The sequence below is a fragment of the Phymastichus coffea genome, unplaced genomic scaffold (assembly GCF_024137745.1).
Source record: "Phymastichus coffea isolate CEN01 unplaced genomic scaffold, Cenicafe_Pcof_1.1 PCOF00001, whole genome shotgun sequence".
Lineage (NCBI taxonomy): Eukaryota > Metazoa > Arthropoda > Insecta > Hymenoptera > Eulophidae > Phymastichus > Phymastichus coffea.
The window spans coordinates 5,433,033-5,458,120 of NW_026706812.1; the positions used below are offsets into that span (position 1 = coordinate 5,433,033).

Here is a 25,088-nt window from a genome sequence, read left to right on the forward strand (position 1 = left end):
GCGTGTAAAAATAATGTTCTAATTTGCGGTCAATGGTTTGATGAAAAAAACGAGATATAAATATGTATTTAAAACTGTTTGTCGGTGAATTAAAAATGATCTCTGAAAACGGTATTAAAAAACAGTCAATACATAACAAAGAATCATTCATAACACAGGACCACAAATGGGAACCGGAAAAAGTCCTTCGGCAAAATTGATACCCTATATGTATTTCGACGCGCTGATTCCAAATCCGAGGTCCACATAACCCCAGCACGTCGTGTTCAAGGACATTTGAAGGTCAAACGCATTTACTACGGGAAAACATAAAATCTGACCACGGATTCGGAAAGAGCGGGAAATTTTACGTCCAAATATGTATTTTCTATTTTTTCCAACATGACCCTCCAAGGTCATCTGAGGGTCAAATGACTCACCGATAGATCAAATTCGTATTTCCCACATACATCATCACAACTAAAGACATGCGTACAAATGAGTCAGGTATATTTAGGTTTCTCGATGCGCTGAATCCAAATCCGAGGTCCACATAACCCCAGCACGTCGTGTTCAAGGACATTTGAAGGTCAAACGCATTTACTACGGAAAAACATAAAATCTGACCACAGATTCGGAAAGAGCGGGAAATTTTACGTCCAAATATGTATTTTCTATTTTTTCCAACATGACCCTCCAAGGTCATCTGAGGGTCAAATGACTCACCGATCGATAAAATTCATGTATTCCATATACATCATTACACTACAGATTTTTAACTATAATTTGGTCACGTATCTTTAGGTATTTCGACGCGCTAAATCAAAATCTGAGGATCCTCGGTCTCAAATTCAAATATGAGTTACGGTGAGAACTTAGTTCATGGTTGTGTTAGCTCTCTTTATGGTTTTCTCGCGCGGATATTGCCAATCGATTCCAGCAATTAAAATTCACTTAGCTTGATATATAGACTTGATTTCAGATAGTGATGTCGATCAAAAAGATTTACGAATGACGCGTTCTTTTATTAGCAAACGATCTGCGGAGCGCTTTTCTTTTGTGTGGAGTAGTAGTGTCTCTTTTAAGAGACCAACAATAGTCTGACATCATGTTCACATCCCAATAGCCTTGATATCTTCTTTCGATGTCTTTGAAGTCTTGGTGGAATCTCTCTCCTTGCTCCTCGCTAAAGTCTCCTAAATTTTCAGGAAAGTAATCAAGATGAGAATGAAGAAAATGAATTTTCAAATTCATCAAGCAACCCATTATTTTGTAATTACCCAACATCTCATTTACTATATCTTCGTAATCGTCGTCTTTATTATTTCCTAAAAATTTATGCTGAACTTCTCTAAAGCTTTGCCACGCGTTGCGTTCCTTTATCGTCATTCTTCTTTCAAATTCTTCATCTCGTAATAGTTCTCTTATTTGTGGACCATCAAAGACTCCTTCGTTGATCTTTGCTTCCGAAAGTTTTGGAAATTTCTCGAAGAGATACATAAAAGCGTTGCTTTCGTCTTGTGAATTTTTCATTGCTTTAATGAACTGTTTGACCAAACCAAGCTTAATATGCAAGGGTGGGAGGATGACTTTATTTGCAGGTATAAGACTTTCGTGTAAAACATTTTTATTACCTGGGGTCAAATTTTGTCGAAGTGGCCATTCTTTTCTCACATAGTGTTGATCTCGGGCACGGCTATCCCATTCACAAATGAAACATGGATATTTCGTGAAGCCACTTTGTTGACCCAACAAAATTGTTGTTATTTTCAAATCTCCAACCAACTGCCACCCGTGAGTATCATAATGCAATTTCTGTAGCAGTAAATCGAGATTACTATATTCCTCTTTCAAGACAATGGAATGACCAATTGGTATAGGGGCGTATATGTTACCGTTATGGAGTAAAACTGCTTTCAAGCTTCTCGTAGAAGAATCAATAAACAGACGCCAATCAATAGCTTCATACTCTACGTTTCCAAATTCATTTATCAGTCCTGCAACGTCGTTGCAACAAACTAAATCGCATTCTTTCGAAAAAAATTTTCTAAATTGTTGATCACGATTTCGGTAAAATATGATGGAAATACCAGGAGCCAGACAATTTTTTTCTTTCAATCTAGATGCTAATAGTTCCGAAAGTTTTTTTGAAAGTCCCGTGTCTCGAACTAAATCACTCAGCTCTTCTTGATTAAACCCATTAAATGTCTGGTCTTGCTCATCATCTTCTGTATCTTCCATTTTATCAGTGCAACCTCTTCTACTTGAACCCTCTCCCATTGATTCTTCTGTTTGCATTTCTAAAATCTCAGGTTCTTCAGCATCCAAGGTGGCGAGAACAGGAAGAGTTACAGACGTAACGAATGGATAACGTAATTGGGATACATTTTTACGATTATATCCACGAGATTTCTATATTTCTATATTTCTATATTGCATTTCTATATTCTCAGCACCTATATCGGACACATTTCTACTGATCGAAATCTCAGGTTCTTTAGCATCCAAGGTGGCGAGGACATTGTATTCGTGTGCCGAAACACAGGGCACCTCCTCGTGGTGGCGGCGGGTAACGGCTTTTTTTGTCTTTTTTGTTTTCCGGCAAAGCCCTAGGGTGAAGGCATTATGCCGTCATGGTCGGCACACGAAAGAGTACGATGCAGGGTTTCGGATGCCCAGTATCGGCGGTTGGTCGGGGTGAGCAAGCGGGCCCGCAATCGTCGTCTTCATGCGACCGCAGTTCCAGTTCTACACTGGTGGATAACTTGGCCTGTGTAGGATCTACTGCTACAAGAATAGAATTGGCACCATGCAAAGAGCGTATTGACAACTTTTGTGTTGTTTGTGGTAAATTTTGTTTTAAAACTCAAAGAGAATCTTTCACTGATAAACTGCTAGAAAATTATAAAATAGTTTTCCCTTTAATCACTGAACAAATAAACAACTGTTGGACTCCAAAAACTATATGTTTAAAATGTAAGATACAACTGCACCAGAAAATATCGCAATACATCTCGCCAATGATTTGGCGTAATCCGACAGATCATAATACAGACTGTTACTTCTGTTTGACTGATACACGTGGATATAATCGTAAAAATGTATCCCAATTACGTTATCCATTCGTTACGTCTGTAACTCTTCCTGTTCTCGCCACCTTGGATGCTGAAGAACCTGAGATTTTAGAAATGCAAACAGAAGAATCAATGGGAGAGGGTTCAACCAGAAGAGGTTGCACTGATAAAATGGAAGATACAGAAGATGATGAGCAAGACCAGACATTTAATGGGTTTAATCAAGAAGAGCTGAGTGATTTAGTTCGAGACACGGGACTTTCAAAAAAACTTTCGGAACTATTAGCATCTAGATTGAAAGAAAAAAATTGTCTGGCTCCTGGTATTTCCATCATATTTTACCGAAATCGTGATCAACAATTTAGAAAATTTTTTTCGAAAGAATGCGATTTAGTTTGTTGCAACGACGTTGCAGGACTGATAAATGAATTTGGAAACGTAGAGTATGAAGCTATTGATTGGCGTCTGTTTATTGATTCTTCTACGAGAAGCTTGAAAGCAGTTTTACTCCATAACGGTAACATATACGCCCCTATACCAATTGGTCATTCCATTGTCTTGAAAGAGGAATATAGTAATCTCGATTTACTGCTACAGAAATTGCATTATGATACTCACGGGTGGCAGTTGGTTGGAGATTTGAAAATAACAACAATTTTGTTGGGTCAACAAAGTGGCTTCACGAAATATCCATGTTTCATTTGTGAATGGGATAGCCGTGCCCGAGATCAACACTATGTGAGAAAAGAATGGCCACTTCGACAAAATTTGACCCCAGGTAATAAAAATGTTTTACACGAAAGTCTTATACCTGCAAATAAAGTCATCCTCCCACCCTTGCATATTAAGCTTGGTTTGGTCAAACAGTTCATTAAAGCAATGAAAAATTCACAAGACGAAAGCAACGCTTTTATGTATCTCTTCGAGAAATTTCCAAAACTTTCGGAAGCAAAGATCAACGAAGGAGTCTTTGATGGTCCACAAATAAGAGAACTATTACGAGATGAAGAATTTGAAAGAAGAATGACGATAAAGGAACGCAACGCGTGGCAAAGCTTTAGAGAAGTTCAGCATAAATTTTTAGGAAATAATAAAGACGACGATTACGAAGATATAGTAAATGAGATGTTGGGTAATTACAAAATAATGGGTTGCTTGATGAATTTGAAAATTCATTTTCTTCATTCTCATCTTGATTACTTTCCTGAAAATTTAGGAGACTTTAGCGAGGAGCAAGGAGAGAGATTCCACCAAGACTTCAAAGACATCGAAAGAAGATATCAAGGCTATTGGGATGTGAACATGATGTCAGACTATTGTTGGTCTCTTAAAAGAGACACTACTACTCCACACAAAAGAAAAGCGCTCCGCAGATCGTTTGCTAATAAAAGAACGCGTCATTCGTAAATCTTTTTGATCGACATCACTATCTGAAATCAAGTCTATATATCAAGCTAAGTGAATTTTAATTGCTGGAATCGATTGGCAATATCCGCGCGAGAAAACCATAAAGAGAGCTAACACAACCATGAACTAAGTTCTCACCGTAACTCATATTTGAATTTGAGACCGAGGATCCTCAGATTTTGATTTAGCGCGTCGAAATACCTAAAGATACGTGACCAAATTATAGTTAAAAATCTGTAGTGTAATGATGTATATGGAATACATGAATTTTATCGATCGGTGAGTCATTTGACCCTCAGATGACCTTGGAGGGTCATGTTGGAAAAAATAGAAAATACATATTTGGACGTAACATTTCCCGCTCTTTCCGAATCCGTGGTCAGATTTTATGTTTTTCCGTAGTAAATGCGTTTGACCTTCAAATGTCCTTGAACACGACGTGCTGGGGTTATGTGGACCTCGGATTTGGATTCAGCGCATCGAGAAACCTAAATATACCTGACTCATTTGTACGCATGTCTTTAGTTGTGATGATGTATGTGGGAAATACAAATTTGATCTATCGGTGAGTCATTTGACCCTCAGATGACCTTGGAGGGTCATGTTGGAAAAAATAGAAAATACATATTTGGACGTAAAATTTCCCGCTCTTTCCGAATCCGTGGTCAGATTTTATGTTTTCCCGTAGTAAATGCGTTTGACCTTCAAATGTCCTTGAACACGACGTGCTGGGGTTATGTGGACCTCGGATTTGGAATCAGCGCGTCGAAATACATATAGGGTATCAATTTTGCCGAAGGACTTATTCCGGTTCCCATTTGTGGTCCTGTGTAATCAAAGTTCACGCAATATTATGCATAGCTGACAGCGTCGCAAGGGCCATGGTTTAAAATTGGAAACAATTCAATGGAGCATATGGCTACCCTTATTGTATGCACAAGGGTGAAAAAATTAGTGTGGGAAGAGGATTTTCTCGTATTTATTGTTATGCACATTTAAGAGATCGTTCGACTGTTGAGTATAATAGACACGTAGAACTTGTTGTGCAAACGAAAAAAATTGTAAGGGGTGTAAAAGGGCCTTCTATTATTTCGCTGATTTCAGGTATGAATGTAATACGAGGGTGGTCCGATAAGTACTTAGCCTACAAAAGAAAAACGAAAATTTTGGAAAAGTTGCGTTTTATTTTTCAACATAGTCTCCTTTTAGTTTGATACACTTGGCCCAGCGATGCTCCAACTTCTTTAACCCGTCTGAAAAATACATTTCCTCGAGGTCTGAAAAGTAGGCTTCCGTGGCAGCGATTACCTCCTCATTCGACTCAAATTTCTTTTTTCTTTCACTTTTTTCTTCGCCAAATGGGGCCGTTTTTTCTACAAGTCGACGTTGAATTGGCCCAATAATTCGGCATACTACAGCCCTGTGACCGTTTTGCTCCTCTTGAGGTAGTCGATGTAGATCACACCTTGTGAATCCCAGAAAACGGTGGCCATCACCTTTCCGCCCGATGGGGTAGTCGTCGCCTTCTTCGGAGCACTTTCGCCGGGTAAAGTCCACTGTTTCGACTGTTCCTTGGTCTCTGGTGTATACCAGTAGATCCATATTTCGTCGAAACGACGCAGAAACTCCTTCGGATTGCGCTTAAACAGCGTCAGACATTGCTCTGAAGTTGTCTCACGGTAGCGCTTATTGTCCGGTGTGAGCAATCGCGGCACCCATCGCGCCGACAGCTTTCTCATGCCCAAAATTTCATGCAGGACATGACCCACGCGGTCTTTTGAGATGCCTACGATCTTAGCTATCTCGCGCACCTTCAATCGTCGATCTGCCAATACGAGATCGTGAATTTTTGTTACGTTATCCTCCGTGGTAGCCGTTTTCGGAGCACCTGGACGTGGCTCTTCAAAAATCGATGTGCGACCACGTTGAAACTCGTTAAACCAATTGTTGACGGTCGCCATCGAAGGAGAAGAGTCACTGTACATAGCATTCAAGCGCTTTTTGATTTCGCTGCGCGATTTCCCTTCCAAAAACAGTAATCGAATCACCGACCGATACTGCTCTTTTTCTATTTTTCAAAAATCAACGGACACACTTTCTTTCATACGCTCTCAAAAATAAACTACAACTCCGATCCGGCTGAAATCTTGACAGTAACCATCGAGAAGGTTGTACTACGTGACAGAATATTTCTTTTGCGAGAGTGGCGCCATCGGGCGGTGAGGCTAAGTACTTATCGGACCACCCTCATAAATTCATGTCCGCCAGAGTACATGCATAGTTGCCTGCTCGGAGTTGTAAAGTTGTTTGCCAATGCTTGGTTTGATTCTAAATATCATAATGAGTCTTTATCTTGGATCATATATTAAACAATTTAATGAAAAGCTGTTGCATGTACAACCTTCATCAGAGATCACCCACTCTCCATGACCTATTACTGATGCTTATAAGGCGAACGAGCTGAAAAATTTTGTTTTATATTATTCAATACCCTGCTTAAAAGGACTCATGGTAAATACATATTTAAAACATTGGAATTTGTTAGTATTTGTACTGCATATATTGCTACAAGAAAAAAATTAATAAAAATGACTTGAAATTAGCAGAAGATGCAATTTAGTTATTTGTTAAACAAGTTGAATCATTATATAAGAAGAAATTTTTAAGATTCAACGTACATTTGCTCTTGCATTTAACTAATTTTGTTAGATTGTATTGGGGGTCTGGTCGGCATTACCTTTAGAAGGTTTTAATGGCGTTATCAGGCATTTGTATTTTGGATCGCAGTATATACCTTTCCAAATGAATAAACTGTATTGTAGATTGAGACATTTGAGAAATAATTATCTTATTTTCAATAGAGAAGGTGTGAATCGACAAGTATTGGCATTGTTTTTAAAACTAGTTAACCAATGTAAAGTTAGCAATTGTATTGAGTACGGTAATGATTTAAGAATATTTGGTAAGCCAGTAAATGTTACATTATCTTAAGTAAATATTACATTAAGCATGTTATTGAACAACTACTAGGATATACAGTAGATGAAGTCTGCCGAGGTTTTGATAGATTTATCTACAAACATGTACTGTTTCATTCGACAAACTACAGAAAGCTGAGAAAAAGAAATAATAGTACAATTCAAACTCAAGAAGGAATATTCATAAAGGTATCACTCCTACTTATAGTTACTGGTGGATCAGAAATTATACAAAATTTTATTATAGGTGTAAAATTAACAGCGGAAAATGAAATTTTGTGCAAGGATTAAAATCCTATATTTAGCTCGGGAAAATATTCTTTTATTATCAGAGAAACAGCAACCGTATTATGTTGTACGGTAGAATAAATCAAAGCAAAATGTATTGATATTGCTCATTCAATCTCTGATAAGAGATGTCTGTTTGTTTTGGTAAATAAACTAGAAACAGATTGAAAAATTTTAATATTAACTTATTTTAGCCCATTCATTAAAAAATTATTTCAAATAAGCTTTACTACGTGTATTACAATAAATTATAAATAATATTTTATTAATTGTGACGGTAAACGTCTTGTTAGCACTATCGCCTCAACCATGCGGCTGCCTGCAAGGGCAGCACCTACTGGTTGGGGAAAATAGAAAAAGAGGACTCGGTATGAGACGGGACGGAACGCGCGCGAATATAAAAGAACCAGTCGAGGATTAGTTACCCGAGCATTCGGCTGCAGTTATCAAGCCATCAATTATCTAGAGTTTTCCCGAGTGTCCGAGTGCTGAAACGAGCCAGCTAAATTGTACCGATATCGACGAAAACTGTACTTTTGTCGTCACCGTTGTGAGAGTGCGAGTGTGTGTGAGTGGAAGGTTTCGCCATCGAGGACGAAACCGAGAGTGCGAGACACCTCGTTCAAAGACTGACATCCCGGAGGCTGATACACGAACTTTCTCCCTCCTTTGTTAATAGTACGACCGCTAATAAGGTAAGCTGGCCAGCTTAGTATCGCGACTTTTCATATGACTGTGCGGAACGAATTATTAATCCCTCGTACTCTGTAAAAATCGACAGCGTGCATGTATTAACTCTGCGGATAAAGAGCTACGGACGCTCCGGCTCTGCATGTTATTGACGCGCGCGCGCTTCGTAAACATAAACACACGGGCCAACTATATTGTAGAGAATAACCAAATAAACTAACTCGCATGCGATTCAAATTATAATCTCACAGTTGTTATTTCTAACTAGTAGCAAGTTATTTGACTGACTCCCGTCCCCTCCTGCTCTCAGACTACTGAATTTGAACATCTCGATATTACCGCGCGCATCTGGATACGATTGCGCGTCGAACGAATAATCGGAATGAAACGGAACATTCACCCCGTTACATAATAAATTATTATAATAAATTATCAATAAATTAACAGTACTTATTAAAGTGAAAAAATTTATTTTTGATTAGAAAAAATTCTTGTAAATATCATTATAATATTGAATTTGTACCCAAGCTTAATAGGTAAATAAACGACTGATCCAGCTAGTAAATATTATTTAAAAATAATTTATATGTATTCCAATAATGAATAGAGAAAAAATAACGGAAATATAAAGAAATTAAATTTAAAAATAAAACTCTACAATGTGTCGCGGCAAAACTAAATATGATAACTTTTCTTATTTGATTTAGATTGATTGAAAAACTACACGAAGAATGTACTTTTAGCAAAATGGTGCAGTACAATACTTTGCACTAATTGTCCGAGGATTTTTGAATCAGACTTACCATGAAAGGTAGATTGGTAGAGAAAGACCAGTTAATTAGCCTCCTAACTTCTAAAGAATCTAAGGCTTACTAAAGAATCTTGGTTTTGATGAGAGATGTAAGCAAATGGAGGTAACTTTGAATATTTGCTTCATGGTTAAAACCGTCAGAGGCAAGAGGACTCACTTTAATCAAGCACCACAAATGGAATACAATCTTTTTACATTTATGTCGTTGTTCCTGAGTAACGATAAAGATAGGATAAGCATATCATGTTATTTGATTTTGAATTAACCTTCTCCGGTAGATCCATTAAAGATAAAGCAAACTTGAAATATTATTTTCAGTGTAATTATTTCTGATTGCAAAATTTTAAGAAAAGGTAGCCTAAATTAAAACCGCAGACTAGAATTCATGCAGTAGACCTGAAATTTACCCTACCTAAATATTGAAACCACCTCTATAAGGTCGAGAATACCTCTATCATTGTAAAAAATTATAAAGTATGAAAAAATCAAATTTATAAGGAGAATCACGAATAAATCAATATTAAGCAATATATCCCTAAAATAGACGTGAAACTTACTCTCACTTTCTAAAATTACAAACGAAATGAAAAGTTGCTGATGACATAGTTTTTACCTCTTCTTGCAAATGGAACTCAATTTTACAATACCAAACAATTTTTCCCTAGTATAGAGTAATATGTACAGTTGGAATTATTTGTTCAGTAAGACTTAATCACATAGAAAGGTTTATTTATGTACACGAGAAGAAATAGACCGTGAAGTACGCTACAGCTAGACAAATGGTAATCAGATTCTACTGAAGACAATTGTAATAATAGTACAATAAATTATTTGTTTCTTTAATTTCCTTAACATAGTAGTGTAATTTACTTCTATACAAAAAAACTTGAATAAATTTTACTTATAATGTTTTTTTTCAGTCTTAAGTTCTTTTTTATAGTCCAGAGAATCAAACTAGAAATTATTATAGTTCCTCTGCTGAGTTAGAAAATTTTGTAGGATATGTTTATATTTATTATATACATTTATGTAACGTATGTATATTTACTCTGGTTAATAAATAAGTAAAAATGGCTTACCTATTTCAGATAGTAATGCATATGCAATATGACGATGACTTGTTTTTTGATAAACTAACCCAACACCCATCAAAGCAGCAACTTGAACGTTTTGTTGTACATTTAATTCGATACTAGTGGGCGGTAATAAAGTTTCAACATGCAGCGATAGCAATTTTGTCATTGAAACATCCATCGATGACCTATATGTAGCCGATAAACCTAGCAATAAGCCAACACTAGTTGTTTCATGACACTCAACTAAATATTCGTACATACTAAATGGAGCAAGATTTTTAAGATGTCCATTTAATCCCAAAGCCATAAGGAAGCCAGAATGCTCTATGCCTAATTCACTTTGATGCTGTTTATTATAAACAATCCAGGTAGAATCAACATTTAAAGCAGAAGGATGAATACATAATCCTGTAGCAACGCCGTTATGAAATAGAGGCCACAAATTCATATTAGGCGGAACATCAATATGAGTCAGTTCTACAGTTGTTCCACGTGGTGGTGCTTTACCTGTAATAACAAAATATTATTAAAAATTAATAATTAACAAAAAATTAGCTAAATATCATAATTAATTCTACAATGATAACAAGAATATCTTTTTACATTCGAAGACAAGATGAGTCTAAATAAAGATGATTACAAATTAAAAATATATCTTTTTATCACTTATTTTTAGTGATAAAAAGATATAGGATCATGAAAAAATTTGAAAATCATTAAATGACGATAATTACTTCAAATTTAAACATGATAGCAAAAATTTAAACCAAACAAATATTCATTTAGCCAAAGCCTATGGCTTTCCAAAAAATCATTAAGCAAATAATCGACTTACACCTCTCATCTCTACTATAAATATCCCTACTAATATGTTAGCCATAATAATAGATAAAGATCTTAAAGAATGTCTTAAAAAATTAGTCTTTTACATGAATAACAGTTTTGAATTGAAAGAAAAATTAAGAATTTTCTTCTGAATACATTTTAATTGCTCTAGATGTAGTTTTCTTATTTACGAATAATCCTGAAAAATTGATGATCGATAGTTTAGATGAACAGTTTAAATATATTCATGATTTCTTTAGAATCCCATTCACCACCATTGTTGATACTATAAAGTTTTTATCTAACCACAGATTTTCGTCATGTCGATGGGCCTATCTAGGACTCCTGATTTCTTTCATGGTGTTGCGATGAGCTACAGCAGTGCATCAAGCTATTTAGTGATGATGATCCACAGCAGTTCTCCAGACATACATCAGGCCCCGGAACATTTCCAAGCTGTAGCCGGATCACGATCTAATACTGTGAAAAGTGAACACTCCGATTCCGCGTCCTCGTCCATTTTAATCGTATCATACGTTTTATCTGGATGAGTCGAAAAGAGACTGTCAGCGATTCTTTCCATCATATCTACATCACTCTTCATATGTTCGTAGTGGAGTCATCCGTATTAATAACCCGTAACATCTCGGGACGAGGAGCCTGGGTCTAATTCGGCTGTTAATGTAACCGATTTTAATTTGACTATTGTGGCAGGGAATTTCGGAGGTGTTGACCGCGCTCCGAGTTCTTCCGCCACAAGGCCTGTTTGGCTCTACCCCCGATTATTTAGGGCACCAGACCGTCGGCTGATTACGGCGATCGTCGGGGGTAAGGCCAGTAGGGTTACGCGTATCCCGGTCTGCCTAACGGCGACTGCGCAGAGTAAGCAGATGGGGGGAATACGCGTTGTGTCCGAGCTTCAGGCCTTTGGTGTCCAACTTTCCTTCGGTTTCTCCTTGACTAGAGTACGCCGGCAGCTCAGATGATGACTCCTTAAGTCAGGTCGTGAGGACGTTCGAAATCGCGCGTATTTTACCTAACGAATAATCCGAAAATATAGCGAATTAATGAAACCCGTATGTAACCGCTCGCGGCTGAAAATCGCTAGCATGCAACAGGGGTAGGTTATCCAGTAAATTTTATATATATAAATATAAAGATAATTAATCGTTTTATTGATGCATTAAAAGTTTCTCACATACGAGGTCGGAATAGATATGGTCGGTAAAATTCTGAGTTTTCATTAATCCCTAAAAATACAATTTAATCGGTTCCTAAAATGGCGGAAAGGTCAGCGCGAGTAACAAATCGCAATTTTCTTTTATAAGACCTAACGCTCAAATTCGGTTTGCGAAATGGCGGAAAGGTCAGCACAACTAATTAGTCAAAACAATTTAATTCAATTGAACCTACGTTTGTACTAAATAACTAACGAAAGGTCAGCGCGAATACTAAATTGCAATTTTCTTTTGTAAGACGAACTTAATAAATGTGACGAAAGGTCAGCGCAAATACCAAGTAGCGATTTTCTTTCATAAAACGAACACTTAATAAAAGTCGACGAAAGGTCAGCGCGAATACTAAGTCGCAATTTTCTTCCGTAAACTCTACACTCAATAACTAGTAAACGAAGGGTCAGCGCGAATCCTAGATCGCAATTCCCTTTCGTAAACCGAAAACTCAATTTATATTCACGGAATGGCGGACAGGTCAGCACGATCCGATAGGCACCGGCGTCGACGGATCCACGCGTCGCGACGACCTACGGCACTGAACGATTGATCCCCGCACTCCGCGATTAATTAAAAATGAGTGTCACTTTGCCTACTTACAAATTTTCCTTGCGGTATTAGCAAACAAAATTGGCGGGAGGAGTATGACTGGCGTCTAGAGCTAATAATCTGGCGGCAAGAGTATTTGGCAGAGGCTCCTTCTCTCGAGAGATCCAGTGGCAAAATGGACGAGAATCGGCTTCTCGCGGTCAAAGATCGTTTCTCTTCTCCTCTTTCCGAGAAGAAATGTTATTATTGGTCGGTATGCTAATTCGGATATCGGTAGCGCCCTCCGAATTTTTATCATTGGTCCGTATGTAAATTAGAATAATACAGCGCCCTCCTTAACTCTCCTACTTTCGTCGTTATTTACTCTCTCTCACCCCCCACTAAGGTATCTATCATTAATTGTCGGAAAAGATCTACCCCTACTCTTATCTATTCGTCTATGCGGACGGAAATCAAATTTTATTCTAATTTGCCTATTGGTCGTGACGTCACTAGCGAATTTTGTCAGATGTTCGAATTCGGTTAGTTAAATTATCATTTAAACCTAAAGGGAGTAGTTGTCGCTCGCCATCATAATAGGGGTGTCGATCGCGTGCGAATTTTAAAATTCGATATTTGTTTCGTGTTCATTCTTTTTCAATTTATAATTTAATTTTAATATCAGAAATACGTATATAATATACGCCGTTTCATTTGTAGCGCCCTCATCTTCGCATTTACATATTATTCTATTATTTTATATCGTTTGTCTCGCTCGCTCTTGTTTCGTCTATTTCGCTCGCTCTGTCTCGCTCGCTCTGTCTCAGTCTGTCTCGCTCGCTCTTGTTTAGTCTGCTTCGCTCGCTCTGTCTCGCTCGCTCTGTCTCAGTCTGTCTCGCTCGCTCGCTCTCAGTCTATATCGGCGCTTCAAGATGGCCGCTCAGTTTCTCGCGCGTACGCCTCGTGTCCTTGCGCCGGTTGTTGGAGCGCCTCCTGGGGCGCTCCCGTGTCGGTTCTGTGGTGTTGTTCCGGGTGTTTGTGTGTGTGGTCGCTGATTTTCGTGTGTGTGGTCGCTGATTTTCGTGTGTGTGGCGCTCAGGATGTCGCCGATGGTGTTCGGCAGCCCGACACAGCTGATTGCCGGCTGCCACTTCATCGGCGATTTTCTGCTCGCCCCAGGAGTGTCAGTGCCTCGTGAGTGTTCGTGTTAGTGTCTGGGAGTGTAACGGATCTGCATGTGTCATCAACATGCATCTCCGTTGCATTTCCCAGTCAGGTTTTGCATTTTTCTTTTGCCGGCCGGCAACACGTGGTCGGGAGTGTCTGTGAGTGAGTGTGTGCGTGCGCTCTCTTTTTCTGTGGTGCACTCCTTTTTTTTTGTCTGCTCTTTGAGCGTCCGTCGGATCGCGTTGGGCAAGTTTGTTTCGCCCATATCTCCGGCGTGGTCGTTCGGACATGGAAAATAATAATTGTTCGGTATAGGGCGTGTTTAGCTTTATTTTAAACAACCGGTTACGGGGCGGCAAGGGACGGGGATGGCCTTTCTGAGGTGTTGCAAACAATCCAGCACTCAGGAAAGGCCTTGTAATGTGCCACATTACACTATTCTTGAGTAAATTCTCTGTTTTTTCCGGGCCAAACTCGCATACTACTAAAGCCTGCCCACGATGGTTCACCTTAAAGACGTACATGTTTCTCCCAGTGTCAGTTCCGACAGCGCAGCTGATCATGTCTCTAACGTCTTTTGCATTTATCTAAAATCCATAGATTTCAGTGTCACACTGGAACTCATATCATTCACTATAATGATATTATCCAGTTCGTTGCGTAGTACCTCTCGGTTTTACCTAACAGTTTTCGTCCTTCGTCCTGTCAAGCTGTAGAAGTATCGATTCGTCTTTGATTTTCTTATAGCTTTAATGTCTACTTTGCTGTCCGTTGGGTTCAAGTACTGATGCAAAGTCTGTACAATGTCTGCGTATGTCTTGTCCTCGGCTGGTTTGTTCAGCATTGCGCTTCGCCTTGGTTTTAGGTTCGGGCGACCTTGCGTGCTTTATGTACTTTCATCCCGGTGTACATACTTCTGTTTCTATTGATCTCAGTTTTAGTAGCAGTGTACCGGTTCTTCCATTTGGACACCATCACCCAAATATTCTTTGTCAACATCGCTCATTGATTATAGATTTCTGATTCAGGGCTTGGAGTTAATCTATCTGCTTTTTTTTAACTTGCGGTATCGACGGTTCTTTATCTGTCCGTATTCGTTCGGTGGTCAACAGTTACCTTTTACGTTGAAGCTAATGCGTCGCCACCTCTTTCGCTTCCTTGATTTTGCTTATCCCATCCATTATTACTCGACTTATATTCCTTTGCATGTTTGTCTCCATCATCATTTTAACTACATTGCTGCGTATGGCGAGCAATTGCTCTTACAACTTTCTCTCGACAGCCTCGTTGCTGCAGGAAAATTGACGTCATGAAAAACGTTTCTAGTAGGCAGTGCTTGGTAATTGATTTCTACCAAGAGTAATGTCACCACACTCAAGACTAGCCCATCAGAGCAATATTACTTTATCATAATAATGATTTGAAAATTGTTAAAAATATATTAATTGATAATGATTATTCAGCCGGGTTCATTAATTCTTCTATTAATTATATAAGAAAGAATATTACTTACAATAAATTAAATACCCAAATCATAATATGAAACTAATTTTCGCACTTTCCTTGCTATTCCATAAAAAATTTTTTTATATCTGCAAATAGTTAAAAAAGTTCAACATCCATTGTGCCCCACTAGTATAAGCTTAATAATATTGTAAAATTAGGGACAGATTTATCACAAATTAGGATAAAATAAGTGTAGTTTATAAATTTCAATGTAATAATTGTCTATTAATACATTGGTCAAATTAAAAGATGCCTTGAAAAATGTATTGTAAACATGAGCAGAAATATGAGAACATATTCACTTGCAAGAGCCCCACTTGTATCGCGTCAGGGCCAGGAACATAGCGATAAGATGCTATTGTTAGCAGCACCCGTGTGTGCGCTGTGGCGAGAATCCGTGGAAAAGACCGAGCATGCTGCAGTCAGCGTAGTTTGACTGAGAACAAAGCAGCGATTAGAAATGCGAAAATCAGAGAGAGAGAGAGAGAGAGAGCGGCAAGAAATGAGAGCGGAAAACAAAAAGTGTACGAACGAATAGCGAGGAGGCGAGTAGTTAGTGAGAAGCGAGCGCCCAACTAAAAAAGCTGCATTTTGCTACTAAAATTGATTCATATAATTGAATAATATTTTAAGTTATAATAAGTGTTAAAAATGTCCAGTATATTCATTTTAATAATTTTAAACTATAAACGAAAATCATTGGACGTATTATTTTATTGTGTGTTGCCTCATCATTGCATAGAAAATATCTTAGACAAAGTAAACTGTAAATTACAATTTCGCATTATTGGATTGAATAGAAAAAATATTTTGAAACAGTCTCCTATAAATATATTTGATAGAAGTGAATACCATCCCTATAATCAATGATAGACGGCGCAAAACGAAATAACGCCTCTCTCTCTGTTTTGTTTCATATATAAATATATATATTTACTGCTAAAAGTTTGTCCACTTGTTTGCGTGAGGATCTACGAGGGTGGTCCGATAAATACTTCTAATAAATACTACCTCACCGCCCGATGGCGCCACTCTCGCAAAAGAAATATTCTATCACGTAGTACAACCTTCTCGATGGTTACTGTCAAGATTTCAGCCGGATCGGAGTTGTAGTTTATTTTTGAGAACGTATGAAAGCAAGTGTGTCCGTTGATTTATGAAAAATCGAAAAAGAGCAGTATCGGTCAGTGATTCGATTCTTGTTTTTGGAAGGGAAATCGCGCAGCGAAATCAAAAAGCGCTTGGATGCTGTGTACGGTGACTCTTCTCCTTCGATGGCGACCGTCAACAATTGGTTTAGCGAGTTTCAACGTGGTCGCACATCGATTTTTGAAGAGCCACGTCCAGGTGCTCCGAAAACGGCTACCACGGAGGATAACGTGACAAAAATTCACGATCTCGTATTGGCAGATTGACGATTGAAGGTGCGCGAGGTAGCTAAGATCGTAGGCATCTCAAAAGACCGCGTGGGTCATGTCCTGCATGAAATTTTGGGCATGAGGAAGCTGTCGGCGCGATGGGTGCCGCGTTTGCTCACACCGGACAACAAGAACAACCGTGAGACAACTTCAGAGCAATGTCTGACGCTGTTTAAGCGCAATCCGAAGAAGTTTCTGCGTTTCGTGACAGTCGACGAAACATGCATCCACTGGTATACATCAGAGACCAAGGAACAGTCGAAACAGTGGACTTTACCCGGCGAAAGTGCTCCGAAGAAGGCGAAGACTGCTCCATCGGCCGGAAAGGCGATGGCCACCGTTTTCTGGGATTCACAAGGTGTGATCTACATCGACTACCTGGAGAGAGGCAAAATGGTCACAGGGCTGTACTATGCCGAATTATTGGGCAGATTCGACGTCGAATTGCAGAAAAAACGGTCCCATTTGGCGAAGAAAAAAGTGCTTTTCCACCATGATAACGCACCGGCTCACACCTCCGCCGTCGCTATGGCCAAATTGGTCGAATTAGGCTATGAACTGCTGCCCCATCCACTGTATTCTCCAGATTTAGCCCCGTGCGACTTCTTTTTGTTTCCAAACTTGAAAAAGTCATTCACCGGGCAGAAATTTGAGTCGAATGAGGAGGTAATCGCTGCCACGACAGCCTACTTTTCAGACCTCGAGGAAACGTATTTTTCAGACGGGTTAAAGAAGTTGGAGCATCGCTGGGCCAAGTGTATCGAACTAAAAGGAGACTATGTTGATAAATAAAAGGCCACTTTTTCAAAATTTTCGTTTTTCTTTTGTAGGCCAAGTACTTATCGGATCACCCTCGTACCTGTCGTAGTCAATGCAGGTCGCATCCTTTCTCGAAATAAAGTTGTAACGGTTCTATCTATGAGCTAGTCTATTATTTCACTGAATCACTGCAACCCGTTAAACTTATCTATCTGTTTACGAGGTCTGTCCGGAAAGTATCGGGCCTACCTTTATACTTTCGTACTAGCGTTATTCTTTATCATCTGGTGGGTGGCATCCTTCAAAGTAATCCTCACTTGATTGAATAACACGGTTCCATCAATATTTCTACTTTTCAAAATAGTCCTGGAACTCACTTTTAGGGATAGCCTTAAGTACACTCGTCGTATTGTTTTCAACCGTTGTTTTGTCATCGAATCGGTGTCCTTTGAATGGTTTTTTTAGTTTTAGAAACAGTTAAAAGTCACAGGAGCTATGTCGGGACTGTATGGAGGTTGTCGAACCAATGCGATATTGTGTTTGCTCAAAAACTGCTGCACAAGATTGGATGAATGCGCTGGCGCATTATCGTGATGGAGAAGCCAGTCACCACTTTCCCAAAAGTGCGGCCGTTTTCTTCTTAATGCATCACGCAAACGTTTCAAAATTTGAACGTAGTATTCTTTATTGATTGTCTGACCTGTTGTAGCATATTCGTGATGTACAACACCTTCACAATCGAAAAAAACAATCAACATTGACTTAACATTGCTCCGACTTTTACGTGCTTTTTTTTGTCTTGGCGATTCAGAATGCTTCCACTGTGAAGATTGTTGTTTTGTTTCAGGATCATAACCATAAATCCATGATTCATCACCTGTAATAACTTTTCTAAGCACATTATCATCATTATTGACCATTTCCAGATTGTCCAGAGCGATTTCTAAGCGAATGTTCTTCGGTTGTGCTGTGAGCAATTTCGGGATGAATTTCGCACACACACGTTTCATTCCTAAATTTTCGGTTGAAATTTCTGAAACGATAGTTTTTGGTATCCCAAGGTCTTCTTCTAGTTCTCGCACAGTCATTCGACGATCTTGTTCGATTGCAAGTCGTACCCGCTCAATATTATCTGCGGTTTTTGTCGTCGAAGGTCGCCCGGAACGAGAATCACTATCGACAGAAGTGCGACCATCCTTGAACAGTTTATATCACTCTTTTATTCGTGTTTTGCTCATACACTTGTTTCCGAAGGCCTTTTGCATCATTTCAATAGTTTCCGATCTCGTTTTTCCGAGTTGAAAGCAAAATTTGATGCAAATTCGTTGATCTTGTTTTTCAGTCATTTTTGACAATATCAAAATCCGACGAACGCGAAAAAGGCACTGTAAACAAAGACACGCTGCGCATGAACTATACGTCCGGCAGGTGTCAGTAAGTAACCAATAGATTCGTGAGGCATTACTGTTGACGTTTCTGTCCGGTAGTGGTCGCTCGAACACTATGGCGCGAAGATATAAACGTAGGCCCGATACTTTCCGGACAGACCTCGTACATCAATTATCATATTAACCGGCGCTACCTCACCTATTATTTGATTGTCTTAGTATAAGAGTCTAATTTCATGACCATATAAGGAGCGTGACGTCACAAACTGATATAGATATAGATATAATAGTTTTTATTTGAATAAAATATGTTAATTAGACGTAATTTTAATGTAACAAAGCATTTCTTATATAGATTTTAGTACATAGATTTAGATTATAATAATTCGAATTGCGTTCAATTATTAAATAATAATGAATTTTAATATTTAAAGTTAATTTGTTTATTACACTATAAATATTAATTATTAGAAAAATGTGAATACTCCATATTTAAAATGAATATCTGAAAAACTGAGTAAGAATTGGTTTCATTAATAACAGTTTAATAATAACTGTTATTGATAGATAAATAATCAATAATTTATTTAAATATCAAGTTGTATATAGAACAAAAGCGTTAATTTTATACATAATAATGATAGCTTTATAATTTATAAATCTTAAATAAGTAATCTAGTATTTACATTATAAGATTATAGAAAAAACCGTTACAAATATAAAAATTTGTTATAATTCAAAATTAATAAACGATAAAGTTATGTAAAAATTTAATATTGTTCTATTGTAAATGTTGTAATATTGCATTAATTAACTTTATTAGTTAATAACTTTTGACGATATTATTTGTGATAATTGTAAATTACACTAAATCTATCAATAACTAATTTTGTAAAGTTAACATATGTTGAAACTTCAGTATTAATGTTTATTTACTTGTAAATTAAGAAAATTCATTTCTCAAAATTGCGAATACTTCTCGAAAATTCGGAAATTTCTCGAAGAGAACTGTTCTGCGAAAACAGGCGGGAAAATCTGTGTATAAATACGCTGATTTTTGCACAGGCTAGCATTTACTTCTAGCCTTGCAAAGTGAGCGCATAAGATTGAATAAGCTTGGCTAATATCTAAGTTCTTTCTCTCATTGTAATTAACTGAGCAAATCCTCTCTTCCTATTGTAATTCATGCACAACTTATAGAACACTTCGCGCTATAAGAAACTTGGGCTGAATTATATCTTTTATAAGAAAGACTTTAGCTCTGCTTATAGGACAATTCGCACCATAAGAAACTAGGGCAAAGTCTAAATTTCCTTGAAAATTACTTATATTTGTATATACTTGATTTATTGATTTATTTCATATTAATTAATTATTAGAGTAAATTTGAAAAGAAACGAATTCTTACTCATTACCGCGACAAGACCACGAGATTATGAACTATCAATATATTATAAGTGATATGAACATCACAAGTGGGATATACACTAGTCTTAAACAATTAATCGTTTTTAATATACCGGGTTATTATATATATATATATATACTTTTTTTTGACGAGGCACAGTGACTAACGTTGGGTGCATATTAGAATAAGTTTAACACTTGGCCTTTTGTTTCAGCGTTGATGATTGCCGAGGAGTGGCCGAAGAGTCTCGAGCGGCGCCAGTAGTGGGAGTAATAAAGAATGAGAGAGAGAGAGATAGGGAACAGACTATGCGGGTATAGGCAGGTGTACGACGCATGAACGATAAGCATGGCATCGTATGCCGCTTAAAAATTGTAGGTCAAGTGGGAATGAAGGAGAGCGCGAACTAAGGACCGCGAGAACGCCGCGGCCGACAATGAATTATTCGATTCCTTCTCATCCGCCTTTGAAGAGCATCTTATTAAGCTGTTGCAGGAAATTGACCATGGGCCGTTGACTAATTTACATCGGACCCACGCTATGAGAGGTAGAAGAAAACATCCATTCAGAGAAAGGTTAATAAGGATAATGACCATTTGATAAGTGTTTTCACCCAGCTGCCCGCGCAATCTAAGGAACGCTGCCCTTTTGCGAGGTACGGCTGAATAAGAGGTTCTACCCAACATAGTTTTGTTCGATCGCTAATTTCACCAATCCAACCAGCCCGAAAAAGACAAGGTCAGGTTTTCGTTTCCTTTCTCTCTACTCTCTCTCATCATGACAGATTTGTGATGGCGGTAGATTAAGTACAGAAATACCCAGTAGCCAGGTGTTCACTCGCTGGCTACCTGCTTGGTGTTCCAAGCAGCTGTTCGATAGATTAAGTACGGACGACAGATAGTGGGCTGCCAAAGCGTTCACCTGCCAGGGCAGGTACACCTATTTCTGTGCCGGTTATAATTATTGTATTTATACACGTTGGTTTTGTTCTTTCTTAGAGTTACGAGTTTATTATTGAGTTTATTCGTTCACTGTTTGTTTAATGATTAGGAATAAGATTTTGCATTTGATAAATGGTGTGTATGATTATTTATGGACCTATTTTCTCTCTTTCCTTCTCGATTGCTGAGGGCAAAAGCGTTTCTCTTATCCTCCTTAAAGAATTGGTAGCAAAAGCGTGGCGATGAAGGGCGATGAAGCACAAATCTATTACACATTTACAATCTATAGATTATTCCACATATATACCCAACCCTTATTATACTTATTTAACGAATTTTTAATATAAATTGATAATTTCCACATTTTCGGGCAGCCATTTTGAATCAGTCATTTTGATTTTGTCAAATTTGCATTAGATTGAGATTTAGCATACCCAAACACTGTTATGTACGAAATTTAGTTCGATTGACTTCTAAATTCAGACGAAAATCCTATTTTTGCATATATAATACATTACCAGTTATAGCAAGGTTTTTTATGTTCATATATGATATATTACCAATTAACCGGTTAAGATTGCAGTTATGTCATATTTTTAAACAACCATAAGTTTCGTAGTTTTCTTTGTAGTTATATTTATAAAAGTTATAAAAAGTTATATTTATTGGCGAAATACACTTAATCAATAATAATATGCTGTATTGACTTTGTATGTTCATTAATATGTTCATCATATAGAACTTCAAATATGTTCTTTGCGGTTTACTCCACCAGTCTTGAAGATTAAGTAAAATGATTTTTTTCTATGTTTTTTTAATGTAATAGAATAGTTTTCTTAAAAAAATTATTTCTCTTTTGTATGCGATCCTGTTTATTTAATATCTAAAATAAATATCAAGTATTTATGTGGCGACACATGATTAAGCACACCAGTGTCATATACTAGGAGCCTTCCATAATAGCTATAAAACTAGATGTCAAATCCGTGCTATATGTACAAAGTCTTTCAATATTCTCCCTCATTCCAACGTGATTTACTAATATAATTATTGTGAGATACAATTTTAATATACTGCAACGGTAGTCGATTTGATCAATCGATCCGTTCGCGATTCGGTAGCACTCGCGATGCTAGAGCGAACGATTAAGAGAGATAGAGGGGGCGCACGAGAGTTCAAAGTTTTCAGTTCAAAGTTTTTCAGTTGCTTGGGATTTGGCGAAGAAACTTTGACTGTCGGAGCCGCAATTATTTATTGCCGTTTTACATTAACAAATTGAAGTCCGGTAAAAAAATGTTACATAATTTTTCTTTGCGAACGTTGCCTTCATTATTTTACTAACGAGGAAAATTTGAAATCTCATGAAGTTGACTGTTCCAAAATAAATAAGTGTCGGATTAATTTACCGGACGATGCTACTTTAGAAATTAAAAATTTTAAGCATGAAGAGGAAGTTCCATTTATTATATACGCTGATTTTGAATGTCTGTTAAAACCTATAGAAGATCCGAATAGAAATGGCGATGTTAAGAGACGTAGTTTCCAAGAACATGAAAGCTAGAGCATTGGATTATATGTAAAATGCCGTTATGATGATAGTAAGTCGATATATAAGTCATATAGAAAAAAATTAAATGAAGACGAATCACCAGCATTATGGTTTATAAAGCAATTGAAGTCCCTAGTGATTGAGTTAGAAAAGATATATAATAATGCAATAAAAATGGATTTATCATTTATTAATGAACAGACATTCAAAACAGCAAGAAGATGTCATATTTGCAACCGATATTTTCAAGATAACCAAAAACGAGTTCGTGATCATTGTCATTTAACAGGAAAATTTAGAGGTGCAGCTCACAATCAATGCAATTTAAATTATAAAAATGCTGCTTTCATACCAGTCGTATTTCATAACTTTACAGGCTATGACTCACATTTTATTATAACAGAAATTGCTACTCAGAATTTGAAGGAAAGATCTCTGTTCTCGCTGAAAACAAGGAGCGATACATATCCTTCACAAAAGAAGTTGCAAACAGTCGAATTAGCTTTCGTTTCATTGATTCCTTTCGATTTATGTCTACATCTTTAGATAAATTGGCATATTATTTACCTCAGTTAGATATTGTACAAAGAGAATTTCAGAAAGATAATTACACTTTAGAACAGATTAATTTACTCAAAAGAAAAGGAGTTTTCCCATTTGAATACATCCAAAATTTAAATAGACTAACTAAGACAGAATTACCATCTATTGAAAAATTTCATAGTCGATTGACAGATAGTGATATTCCTACTGAAGAATATAAGCATGCTCAAAACGTATGGAATATTTTTGATAGTATTTGGAAGAAAATAGATTTAGGAATTTATTCTGATCTCTATCTGAAAACTGATGTACTTTTACTAGCTGATATTTTTGAAAATTTTCGATCAACCTGTAAGAATGCATATGATCCCAATCCTGCTCATTGTTACACTACCCCTGCATTAACATGGGACGCGATGTTAAAATTTACAAATATGAAGCTTGAACTATTAACAGATATAGATATGGTTTTATTCATTCAAAAAGGTATTCGTGGAGGTATTAGTCAATACTGCAATAGACTTTCAAAAGCAAACAATAAATAAATTCAATAAGGATGAGCCAAACAAAATTTTAATGTATTATGACGTAAACAACCTTTATGGTTGGGCTATGACTCAATCACTACCATTTGAGGGCTTCAAATGGGTTTCAAATGTGGATATGTCAAATTTTTTTAATATCTCTGATGATAGCGACGTAGGTTATATTTTAGAAGTAGATCTAGAGTATCCACAAGAGCTGCATGATGTTCATAAAGACCTACCTCTTTGTCCTGAACATACTAAACCACCCGGATCAAAACAGAAAACACATTTGACAACGCTTTATGATAAAGAACTATACGTTATTCATTATAGAGCGTTAAAACAAGCTCTCAAATAATATGGACTAAAACTCAAAAAGATATATAGAGCGCTAGAATACAAACAAAAACAATGGCTGAAACCATATGTTAATTTAAATACTGAAAAAAGAAAGCAAGCTAAAAATGAGTTTGAAAAATTATTTTACAAGCTAATGATTAATGAAGTATATAGAAAAACGATGGAAGACGAAATAAAATGAAAAGATGTCAAACTGATCAATGAATGGGGTGGTAGATATGGCGCTGAAGCTCGAATTGCCCAACCATATTTCCGTAGTAGTTCCATCTTTCATGAAAATTTAGCTGCTATTCAATTATCCTGGACAACTATCAGTATTAAAAAATCCATATACATCGGTCTATGACACTTAATAGATATCGAAAGCCTTTGTTCTCTCTCAAGTAGCCTTGCATATCTACAAGATCAGCTTGCCATGTCTCATCTATTCCGCGTACATCAACTTTTCTACGGGGATAGTTTCGACGTACTGGTTTATGTAACTCATCCACCACTCTTTGATGTTTCGTTTTAATATATTTTTTAAATTGATTTAAAAAGTCAAACGGCCCACTATTTCTTTCTTTCTCCTTATTATTATTATTAATATTATCTTCTTCTAACTGTTTAATAACTACTCAATGTTTTACTAATT

General features: G+C 37.2%; 1 protein-coding gene across 4 annotated transcripts in view; it reads right to left on the bottom strand.

The window, feature by feature from the left end:
- LOC131675389 (anaphase-promoting complex subunit 1) overlaps positions 1-25,088 on the bottom strand; it is an 896,320-nt gene that overhangs the window by 329,917 nt on the left and 541,315 nt on the right. For 3 of the 4 annotated variants that reach the window (XM_058954365.1, XM_058954368.1, XM_058954356.1), the window contains one exon: positions 10,307-10,810. In XM_058954365.1, the coding sequence (XP_058810348.1) occupies positions 10,307-10,810 (504 nt within the window). The remainder of the gene's footprint in view (positions 1-10,306; positions 10,811-25,088) is intronic. The other variant, XM_058954359.1, reaches the window with a different exon arrangement.